Here is a 12,136-nt window from a genome sequence, read left to right as displayed (position 1 = left end):
TCCTTTCTCACCTCACCTGCCGCTCCTGCTACAAATATTCCCCACATCAAAGCAGGCGGAAGAAAAAGCATTTGCAAGGCTCCCCGCTTCCCCACACACTCATCCGCCCAATCACAAAATCGCGTCCATCTTATTTCCCAAATATGTGTCCAGTCTCCTCATTTCTCTCGATCGGTACCATCAAAGTTGGCTAAGACTGACTCCAAGAAACCAAAGGGCAAGGTTGACACTGAATTGCCCGTTTTCTGCCTTGGCAACTGCACAGAGGTTAGAAGCCTGAGCACCTGGGGGCAGACAGACCTGGGTTCAAGTCCCAGCACGGCCCTCACTGGCCATGGGATCTCAGGCCTCCAAGCCTTGACCGTCTCAACCTGTGAAAGGACGATGCCCCTGGGCCCTACGTCCCGAGGTGCTGTGAGAGTTCAGTGATGGTGCACGGGACGCCGAGCACACACTGACTGGAACGAGGTAAGGAATCAGCACACCTCAGCTGTCCATAGCAGTGCCTTCCATTTACGTTCTTAATACGACCTGATTTATGAACACGTCAACTGAATGGCAGCACCTCCGCACGCCGCACTTCTGCTTTTCCTTTCACCTCCGCTCTGAAACCTCTTCTCACCACTGCACTCGGCCGCTCCTGCCAAGAGGCCCCTGGCGGCTGCCTTGTCTCTGTCCCTTCCCTCTGCCCCGTTCACTCTCTAGTCCTTGGCTGGCAGGGAGCTAGGTGACAGGGATGCTTGGTCCCCTAAGACTTTGGCTCCGGGCTTTCCACAGATGGCCTCGCCGTGTCACCAGCAACAGTGTGCGCCGGACGAACGCTGCCTGGGAGGTGAAAACTTCAGCTCCGCTATTTTTAACCAGCTAAGCATCCTCTCTGCCTAAACTAAAGGCTTGCTCGGGGCCGAGACGCGCCTCCTCGGCGTATCACGCCACATGTGCTGCTTTGTTCCCTCTCACGGGATCCCACAGTGTAGCTTCTTCTTTGCCAACGGGGCACTAAAAGTTATTTTTGTTACAAAGGGTGAGACTTCACACCGGGTTCAGATTGCCTGCATTTCTACAGTACCTGCTGTGTTTGAAACTGGTGAAAAATGTACTCTGATAATCTCTGTTCACTGTGTAGAGATTACGAAGGAAGAAACGGGGTTTAGAATGAGCACGCATGGGACAATGAACTCAAGTCCCTTCATCTAGCAAGGGCACCTATCTCAAATATCTGCTCTGTATTTCCCTTAAAAACTGGATTTGAAACGTTAAGCAAGTGTTTCCTCTTTCGTATAATTTGATACCTGTAATTAGTAAGGCATGCTCTCGCGGGGAACACGATCTCTCTGGCAAATCAAATGAGTCGTCTTGACGTAAACTGGTTTAGGTGAGGGAACACTATCTCAATCTATTGAGGGCGGCTCTTTCCACAACGCAGAGAAGAAAAGAACCACGGAAAAGTTCAAACTTTGGAATGATTTATAGCATTGTTACTTTTTCTTAAGTTTGTTCCTGTTCAGTATTAAACCGTCAGTCACACTGTCTGTAAGGCGACTGGAAAAGAATGAACATATCCTTTATTTCTGAAGTTTAATTTATTTGTCCTCGTTTCTTGATCACATTAGCTACGGGATGCTAAGTTCTAGGTAAATGAACTGAGCAATGCAGATGTAAGAGGATTTTATTTTTATTAGTGGTAACGTTGCCCACATCTCAAGACTGTGTCGGAAGGAACGAAACGTCCCTCTGTATGCCTAATTTTAAAGAAGCCACTGTCTTTAAAGCATGGAGATCAGTAGGGTTAGGACTGTGAACTCGAGTTACAGAAGTCGCTATCGCACTGGTAGAACACGCAGGCAGAAAACAGAGCGTAAAAGTGTCCGGCAAACACGTGGGAAGGACCAAACCATAATGGATTACGTTATGGGAAACTAGGAGGTTTTAAGGCCTAAACTTAACGTCCCAAAATGCCTTCGAGAGAGAAAATGGAACCCTTGTGACGCAGGCTCTCCTATAAACAGACACAAAGAGCTGGGCCAGATGGATCACGAGATGATCCAGAGGAAGAATTCTTACTTTCTCCTGAGGGAAAGATGAGTTTCCTCACACCAGGTCTAACTACAAAGACAGCGTCTGTGTGCGCCTTCCTGAGCCTGGCGGGGAGCCCTGGAGACCTGGGTTTCAAGTTTATGCACCAACACTTGGACCACACGCGGAATCACAACCTCACATACGGAATGTGGGGTGTGGGATGATTCTTTACATGGGTCCATACCTGCATCTGGGTCCATGTGTCCACAGGTGGCTTTCTACTTTTAATGTGGGATACTCGGGGGTCATCTAATATCTCAACGTCTAAATCAGAGGACAGGACATCAATCTAAGAAATAATCATATCACCTCGAAGGGAACAAAGCGACACCTGCAAGTTAGCAGGAGCCGAGCGTGCTTCGTTCTACTAGAGCCATGACCTACCTTGTCTGGTGAACTCATCTGCTTCTCTGTGAACCAAATCCTTTACTCTGTTTCCATAAAGCAGCCGCGAGGAATCGTGATCAAAAGCTTTCAGGGTCTCACTGGAACTGTAGGACTTCTGTGTAGGAACCCTGCACTCCGCACTGTCTGCTGAGGAATTAGCACAGCGCCGCTCCCTCTCCCGTCTGTTCTTGGTCAGGGAGCAGTAAGGCCTACGTTCCTTCACGTCCATACTTCATTCCTTCCGGGCGCACATCAGTCCTGGCTGCGGCGAGGTACGCTCAGGGTTCCATTCTCACTGGCCTGTCTGTGAAGATAAAAGGTTTGCATGATGTCAGCGTCACATTCGCCTACAAACTGACTGTACCCTTCTCGATCTGGAGAATGGTGGAAAGTAAGGGTATTATTGCTTATTGAGCCAACGTGCTTTCCACAAGAAATGAAAATTCGTGAAATCAGTGTAAAATGTCCTGTATTATCAGGAAGTGAGGCACCCGTTCTGGTAATGAGAGCTATGGGTGCTTGTTTAAGCTCCTAGATCTGAGTTTTCACATTAATACAAAAAAAAAAGTAAGGTCAACCACAAATTTTGATACAGAAGCTAGCTAAAAATTGGTCTTGACGTTTTCTAAATTTTCCACAATGGAAACGTTTTCTCTTGCTGCATTTTCTCCATTCATAAAAAATTACCTTTCTTTTTCTTACAAAAACGCATACTACTTTTATTTACTTATTTATTTATTGAAGATTAGGAGCAAATTGGGAGCTTCACAGAAGTAAAACTTTGTCAAGTGCATTGAACGTTTGATTATTTTTCACAAAGACGTTTCCTTCAGAGGGCACAATTATCCCGTGTTAATGACCTAAATGTCTTGACAGGTGGAAAAAAGCGGACCCTTCTCTTCTACTCCTCCCCTTCAAAAGCACTGTGCTTTCTAGAAAATGAACTGAATCAGCACTATCTTGATTTTTAAGGCAATGCAAGTAGCTGAACTGATGGGATAGTTTCCTGCAAGGGCCGGTAGCGAGAATGAGTTAGAAGGAGCAGGGCGAATTGTGTTTCTCTGCCTAGCAACTCTCTTTTTCCTGAATTTGCTAAAAGGACAGGGGTCAGGGTGGGTAGAAAAGGCTCTGCTGCTGAAGATACAGGGCCCAGAAGAGGGAGGGCCGCACCCGCATTCTACACCGTGGTCCAGGGCTCATCCACACTCTACGTGGTCCTCCTTGCAGTTCTTTCTCCTTTTGTCTTTCCTTTCAGTCTGAAGGTCCCTTAGCATTCAGTGTCTTCCCCGCCCCACTCCTTCCCTAAACTCACTTTTTATTTGAGTGATTCCATAATCAACTTGAAACAAATGATTCCCGGTGGCCCCAGGTCTTCTCTCGGGTTCCACGTCCTTAGGGCTGGGACTTGTCTTTAGCTATTTTCTCCTGAGAGTCCTTCTCCGGAAGAGTCTCTCTCCCCCTCTCTTCATCCTTGGCCATCATGAAACACGTCACACTGCTCTCTCTAATGTGCTTCCAACTCGGAGTCTCTTCGCTGACTCCGATTCGCCCACGTCAACTCAGGTTACATCTACGCTGTCAACAAGTCTTGATTCTTTCTGAGCAAAATTACGACTCCTAATACCTTTCACTTTCTAACTTCTGCCTTCCTTCCAGCGATAAGGAGAGTGGGGAAACTCTGAGCTGGACTGACCCCAGAATACCAGAACCTATGCTTGGAAAAGTTGGGTGCTCCTCCAGCCGCCTCTTCAACCAAACTGAATCTTACCCCTCCCATATTGAGGGCATCCCACATGGGGTTCCACGTGTCTCTGCTAGTGAACTGAGCTGCGCTGTTAAAGCAGCTGCTAATGTTTTAGCTTGGTTGTTGGCACGTATCTTGACTTCCCTACCTTCTTCTACTTTTTGATGAATCCTATTTTATAAACTAACATTTTTCACCGACCCCCTCTGATTCATTACTCCATTTTTCTCTTTACAAGTTCTCCCAATAGCTTTTTTTTTTTTTTTTTTTTTTTTTTTTTGCTGTACGCGGGCCTCTCACTGTTGTGGTCTCTCCCGTTGCGGAGCACAGGCTCCGGACGCACAGGCTCAGCGGCCATGGCACACGGGCCCAGCCGCTCCGCGGGCATGTGGGATCTTCCCGGACCGGGGCACGAACCCGTGTCGCCTGCATCGGAAGGCGGACTCTCAACCACTGCGCCACCAGGGAAGCCCCCAATAGCTTTTAATAGAAATTGGATTCCCCTTAACGTAGCTTTCCTTTCTGTTTAAGACAATAAATAATTTCAAGGTGCGGTGACAGGGACTATATTTGTACAACAGGATTAAAACAACAACACACGAATTTACTCTTGTTATTCCAACAAACAGAAGTCACTTTAGATAAATATTTATCGAATGACTAATATGCTGAGAACACACCACTGAATCAAACACTGTCCCTGCCCTCAGGGAACATATGCTTAGTGAGGGAAACAGGTACATTCCTTCTACTGGAGTGAATAAATATGCCCAAGTTAAAGGAAAATCTTGTTTCCAAAACAGCCTTGATCTCTCTGGAGGAAAGGTTTATGTAGACTCTCATAACTAAATGATCCTCAAAAAGCTTTTCATTGACCGGAAAAATATTGTCAGTCAAGCATTTTTACTAATAGAGTTTTGGGATTTGAAATCATTATAAAGGTTCCATTTCTTGCCCTAAGTTGACATCTTTCAAAAAAATAAGTGTTGCTATATATACAAATATGTAGGCATTTTTATACTTTAAAAATGGACTGACTGGGACTTCCCTGGTGGTGCAGTGGTTAAGACTCCGTGCTCCTAATGCAGGGGGCCCGGGTTTGATCCCTGGTCAGGGAACTAGATCCCACACGCCACAGTGAAGATCCCATGCGCCTCAACTAAGACCCGGAGCCGCCAAATAAATATTTTTTAAAAAATGAACTAATGCCAGCAAAAATTGTTTTTTTTTTTTTCTTCTCTGCTACAGTTTTGTTTCAATTAGTTAGGCCACGCATTGGTAAACTCTAGTCCCCTGGCCCAATCTGACCCATGGCCTGCTTTTGTAAATACAGTTTTACTGGAACGAAGCACATGTATTTGTTTACGTATTCTCCTTGGCTGTGTTCACGTTGCAAAGACAGAGTTGAGCGGTTGCTACGGAGACTGTAGTGAATTGAACTGTGGCTCCCAGAAAGATATGTTGAAGTCTTAACCCCTGGTATCTGTGAAGGTGACCTTATCTGGAAATGTGGTCTTCGTAGTTGTAATCGAGTTAGGATGAGGTCATAGTAAGTTAGGGTGGGCTTCAAATCCAATGACTGGTCTCTTTATGAGATAGAAGACGGGGATTTGGATACAGAGACGTACAGACAAACAAGAAAATGGGCCAGGTGACGTTGAAGGCAGAGATGGAGGAATGCAGCTACGAGACAAGGGTGCCAAGTGTAGCCAGCAGCCACCAGAAGCCGGCAGAGTTGCGGGGAATAGATGCCTCCCTAGGACCTCAGAGGCAGCATGGCCCTGCCGGCACCTCACTGCCATACTTCTTGCCTCCAGAACTGAAAGGCTAAATTTCTGTTGATTCAAGCCATCAAATTTGTGATATTTTTTTACTGCAGCCCTAGGAAACGAATACAGAGATCTGATGGCCCCACAAAGTCTAAACGATTTGCTGTCTGGCCCTTTACAGAAAAAAAAAATTGCCCACGTCTAAGTCAGACCACACGTATTTCCATTCTGTCTTTTTCTTTGTCCCTTTGGACCTTTGAATGTAAAAAGTATTTTCTTTACTATATGGTCCATGATACAGTTTTTCAGTCTTGCAAATCAGATAAGTCACTAAGTTCTTTAAAGCAATAATACGCACATACGTCATCAGTAGCAAAGACGCATCCTTGCAATAATGTTACCAATGTTTAAAAATCAATTCCAATTAAATGTTAATAAATTAGTAATCAAAAGATAATTTTATGTATTCTTGAGCTTTATACAACATCTCCAGCACAAAATATCTGACTTTTCTTTATTTGTGGAGCAATTCTAAAGTGCCATGAAAAATCAAGATAGAGTATTCAAATACACCATCAAAGAAAAAGACATTTTGGGCTTAGAGCTTCCAAACAATAAAAAATCTTTTGCATCTGTATTTCCGGGTTTGCACACGGTTCAAACTCTTAAAGGATTTAATTTGCACTGTAACGTTTGCAACTACTGATATGCTTCTGATGGAAGCCAGTGAGTTCAATGTGACTTCAAAAGGCAGTTTTCTTAGATTAATATCCCATGGAAATGACGGTGTTTATTAGAATATCCCAACCTTTTGTCTATATCTATAATTTCTTCTGTTGACATTTACTATTAATCTTGTGATTTACATAATTTTAAGAATCACATCCATAAAGGATATTGGGAAAATTTGTTGTGTGAGGCCAGTGTGATAATTTTTTATTTGATATTAAAATTATGATATTAATTAACATACTGGGAGTTTGGGGTTAGTAGATGCAAACCATTACATTTAGAATGGGTAAACAACAAGCTCTTACTGTAGAGCACAGGGAACTATATCCAATCTCCTGGGATAAACCATAATGGAAAAGAATATAAAAAAAGAATGTATATATGTGTATAACTGAGTCACTTTGCTGTACAGCAGAAATTAGCACAATATTGTAAATCAACTGTACTTCAATAAAAACAGGGTAAAAAAATTTCTTTTTAATTAAAAAAAAAAAAAGGCAGTTTTCTGCATTATCACCTGCACTCAAAGCTGGGGACAAGAACGTTAAAAAAATGCAGCTGCTTGGGCTTCCCTGGTGGCGCAGTGGTTGAGAGTCCGCCTGCCGATGCAGGGGACGCGGGTTCGTACCCTGGCCCGGGAAGATCCCACATGACGCGGAGCGGCTGGGCCCGTGAGCCATGGCCGCTGAGCCTGCGCGTCCGGAGCCTGTGCTCCGCAATGGGAGAGGCCACAGCAGCGAGAGGCCTGCGTACAGCCAAAAAAAAAAAAAAAAGCGTTTTCTTAAGTGGTGTTAAATCGTTGAAGCACTTTGATGGTGATTGCATAGTCCTACCAGAGGAAGAGGGTCGCTGGGAGCATATTTAGCATAAAGCAATTAACGAACAGGACCCTCGCTGCGTCAGGGGGCGGGGCCTTTGAAAAGGAAAGGAAACTAGTAGAGAGAAAGGGGACCGAAAACTTTCAGTTGAACTGCCTACAGCAAGTATATGACAATATCAAACTGATTTGGTTAATTTTCATTAGCTCCTTGAAAAACCACTCAGTTACTGCCCATAGCACCGCTCTGGAAAACACAGCTGGTCTTAGAGCAAATTCCATTATTTGGCTATTTGTTTTTTCTCAATATCTTGCAAAGTGTTTGATTGTTTGAATGAATGCGCAGGCAGTCCTGACTTAGGGACACTAGGGATCATATCCTCTATTTCAGATACTGTATATTATTTCAACATGCTTTGAAACTTGGCCACAGAACTTAACGACATTGTTTCGTAACCTGTTCTTAACTCCAAAGAAACAGTTTAAAATTGTACCTTTAGGAAGTAATCTGATTTTTATTGGACTTTGTATATTTTTAAAACCCTTGATGCCAATGATTATAATCTCTCAGGCCCATGACAAACATCCCTAAAATCATCTGCACTTCTAAAATTCTGTGAGCTTATATGTCAATCTAGCAACGGAAATAAAAACAAATAGCCAAACCCAAAGGATTAAGTAAGCTTTTCGTCAAATTCACTCATGTGTCCATTGTTATTTATTTTCTGTAAGGATTACAAATTCCTGAATGTTACCTTGAATATCTCCTGCGTAGACTGTCTCCTCACTTTAGAATGGTTTGGAGACGCTCACCCAAAAGAGTAAGCAGATTTCAGAGAAACACTAATTTACCTCAGCATAGTTTAGATTAAAGATCTAAATTAAGCTATTTGTACACAATACCAAGACAATTTTGCCTTTTGTTACTCACAATTCGTATTTTCCCTAATAAGTTAGTATTTATGATTTATTACCAGTTATGTTAATCCAACAGTAAATACAACTTTGCACACCACAAGCACTTCAAAATAGTTACATTACTGTCAACTGAACACAAGATGAAATCAATTGCTATTGTTCATTTCAGGGGTAATTTTGTTTCCTGAGACAAATTTGTAAATCAAAGAATTGAAATAATTAAGAACAAAAATAAAAGCATGTTACGGTGATTTTTTTTAATAATGCTAAATTCAAGCATAACTAAACTTTGAGCTTACAGTTTCAAATAGAAGAACGCAAGCGAATCATGTCTGAGACACAAAATTAACACACAAACAAAACCGTGTAAAGAAACACAGGGAAAGCAGAGTGTACCATGAGTAACAAAAGTGAGCTTGTTGAGAAGATGCAGGTACAGAGAAAAGTAAATATAGCGAATAATTTGCGATTGAGAAGATTAAAAACAAGGACGGTTGCTTCCTTTAAACAAGAGAGGAAATAAAGAGAACATTCGATAGCAATAATAAATAAGAAGTCAACTTCTGCTTCCAGCCAAGATGGCGTAACGGGAAGTGGATTTACCCACCTGTCTAAAACAGCAACGGCAATAAAATAGACAAAATACATGAAACGAAGTTTTCAAGTTACTGACATGAAGAAATGAAGGACAGTGAACCTTGAGAAAGGAAACAAACAAGGTGAGCCCTTGAGCACCCTTGCTCACTGCCTTGAAAGAATTTCCAGGCTGTAGCACAGCAAGGAGGAGCCCAGGAAGAGCTCAGCCAACTCCTAAGCTAAAGAGACAGAGCTCACACTCTGCTAGAACAGCTGGTAAGAATTTGCAGGACAAAGTGTTGGAGGAAAGAGAGCTGCATGGGGAAAGAACTCTGCAGGTCTGCAGAGGGTCCTTCTTGAGAATTCAGCGGTGCACTGACCAGCACATGTGTGTGAGGGGACTGCTGGAGGCCAGAGGAAGAATGACTGGAAAGGATTATAGCAGAGTTTCTCAACCTTGGCATTACTGATACATTAGATGGAAAATTTTCTTTCTGTTGGGGGATATCCTATAGTAGGACGTCTAGCAGCATTCCTAGCGTCAACCTACTGGATACCAGTAGCACGCCTAGTCATGGTAATAATAAAATACGCTCAGACGCTACCAGATGTCTTGCCTGGGTAAAACTGTCCCTGTAAAGGACCACTGAATTACAGGGAACAGTTTTCAAAGCTCAAACTGGGCCAAGAATAGTGTATAGTTTTTCCAGCCAGACTAGAAAAACCTCATAATTTATTAGGCAATGTATTCACAAAGGCCTTGCCTCAGTTGTGGGGAATAATTAGAACTATAGGCTAAACATCATTCTGGTCTCAATAAAAAATCTTAAAAGCAAGAGGAGAAAGGATCAAAGTGTTTCCAAGTAGCTTACATGTCCCATGACAAAGCTTAGGAATGTTATAGAATAGAAAAATAACCAGCACTCAACAAAGTGAAATTCGCAATGTCTGTCATCTGATCAAAGAGTACCTGGCATGCAAAGAAGCAGGAAAATAATGAGGAGAAAAATCAAGCAACTGAAACTGACCCAGAACTGACACAGGTGTTAGAATGAATAGACAAGGACATGAAAACACTTATTAATAACTGCATTCCATATGTTCAAAAAATTAAATGGAGACATGAAAGACATTAAAAAAGAAAAAGAACCAAATCAAACTTGTAGAGATGGAAGTACCCTGTCTGAGATGGAAAAATACACTGGGTGAGATGGACGGCAGATTAGACATCACAGAAGAAAAGATTAATGAACTTAAAGATACAGTAATAGAAACTATATGAAATGAGGCACAGAGAAAGAAAAAACTAATAAATGAATACATCGTCAGTGAGATGTGGGACTACTTCAAAACGCCAATATAGATGTAACTGGAATCTCTGAAGGAGAAGACAGAGAGGAGAGAACAGAAAAAATGCTGATGAAATAACAACCGAAAAATAATCAAATTTGAGAAATGCTACAAAACCCCACAGATCCCAGAAACTCAACAAACCCCAAGCACAAGAAATATAAAGAAAATTATACCAAGGCATTTAATTGTGATTAAAATTGCCCAAAATCAGGGACTTCCCTGGTTGTCCAGTGGTTAAGAATCCGCCTGCCAATGCAGGGGAGATGGGTTCGAGCCCTGGTCTGGGAAGATCCCACATGCTGCAGAGCGACTAAACCTGTGCGCCACAACTACTAAGCCTGCGCTCTAGAGCCCATGAGCCACAACTACTGAGCCTGCACGCCACAACTACTGAAGCCTGCACACCTAGAGCCCATGCTCTGCAACAAGAGAAGCCACTGCAGCGAGAAGCCCGCGCACTGCAACGAAGAGTAGCCCCCGCTCGCCGCAACTAGAGGAAACCTGCGCGCATCAACGAAGACCCAGTGCAGCCAAAAATAAGGAAATAAATAATAAAAAAAAACTTAGTTATTAAAAAAATTGCTAAAAATCAATAATAAGGAATAAGTCTGAAAGCAGACACAGGAAAAAGGCACATTACACACAGAGTTTCTTGTTGTAAATAATGAAAGCAAGTAGACAGTAGAGAGACACCTTTGAAGTACTGAAAGAAAAAAATCTGTCACCATCGAATCCTGTAAGTAATGAAAATATCTCTTAAAAAGGAAGGCGGAATAACTACCTTTTTCAGACATACAAAAGTTAATCACCAGTCGACTCTCATTACAAGAAATGCAATGGGAGTCCTCTAGGCAGCAAAAAAAAATGCCATCAGATGGAAACACAGATCTACAAAAGGAATAAGTAGCCTTTGGAAGTGGTAGCTGTTTGGTTAAATACACAAGCTATTCTCTTATTAAATCTCTTTTAAAAACAGATGACTGTTTAAACAAAATGATATCATAACAATGTATTGTGGATTTGATAACATATGTGTAAGTAAAATTTATTGCAACACTAGCACAAAGGAAGGAGTGGGGAAACGGAAGTGTGTTTGATACTGTATGTGAAGTAGCATAGTACTGCCTCAAGGTAGTCTGCTATACTAGCGATGTCTACTTTAAAGCCTACCCTAGTGCACCCACTAAAATGAAACTGAGAGTTACAGCCAGTAAGTTAAAAGAAATAATGGAATCATACGAAATGGAGGCATAAAACATCAACTAAGCCAAAGAAAGTAGAAGAGGAACAAGGAACATACGGGCAAATAGAAAGCAAACAGCAAGATGACAGACTTAAACTTAACTAAGCCAATGATCACATTAGATGCAAATAGTCTAAATACGCCACAGAATGCAGAGGTTTTCAGATTGGATTAAAAAATAAAAATAAAAAACAAGACCCAATTATATGGTGCTTCCAAGAAACATAATTAAATACAAAGACACAAATAAGTTAAAAGTAAATGGATGGAAAAGAGAAACCTAACCATATCAATAATTGCATTAAATGTAAATAGAAATGATCACAACAATTAAAAGGCCGAGATAGACTGAATGAAAGAGTAAGATGAGACCAGCTGGAGGAACACCCAGCAGCCATTCGAAAGAATGCAACGGATCTACATGCATTGACATGGAATTGTGCACAAGGCAGAGTGATCATTAAGTTTTCTGTTCATTGATCATACATGTCAGGCATGGTAAGAGGTTCTGGGAATGG

General features: G+C 42.2%; 1 protein-coding gene across 8 annotated transcripts in view; it reads right to left on the bottom strand.

The window, feature by feature from the left end:
- Positions 1-2,695, bottom strand: part of TENM3 (teneurin transmembrane protein 3) — a 439,982-nt gene extending 437,287 nt beyond the window's left edge. For all 8 annotated transcript variants that reach the window (XM_065899884.1, XM_065899885.1, XM_065899886.1 and 5 more), the window contains exon 1: positions 2,464-2,695. In XM_065899884.1, the coding sequence (XP_065755956.1) occupies positions 2,464-2,695 (232 nt within the window). The remainder of the gene's footprint in view (positions 1-2,463) is intronic.
- Between the last annotated feature and the right edge of the window lie 9,441 nt (positions 2,696-12,136).

Source organism: Phocoena phocoena, chromosome 21, assembly GCF_963924675.1.
Source record: "Phocoena phocoena chromosome 21, mPhoPho1.1, whole genome shotgun sequence".
NCBI classification, from domain to species: domain Eukaryota; kingdom Metazoa; phylum Chordata; class Mammalia; order Artiodactyla; family Phocoenidae; genus Phocoena; species Phocoena phocoena.
The sequence above is the reverse complement of the archived record's forward strand: the minus strand, read 5'-3'. Positions and strand labels throughout refer to the sequence as shown.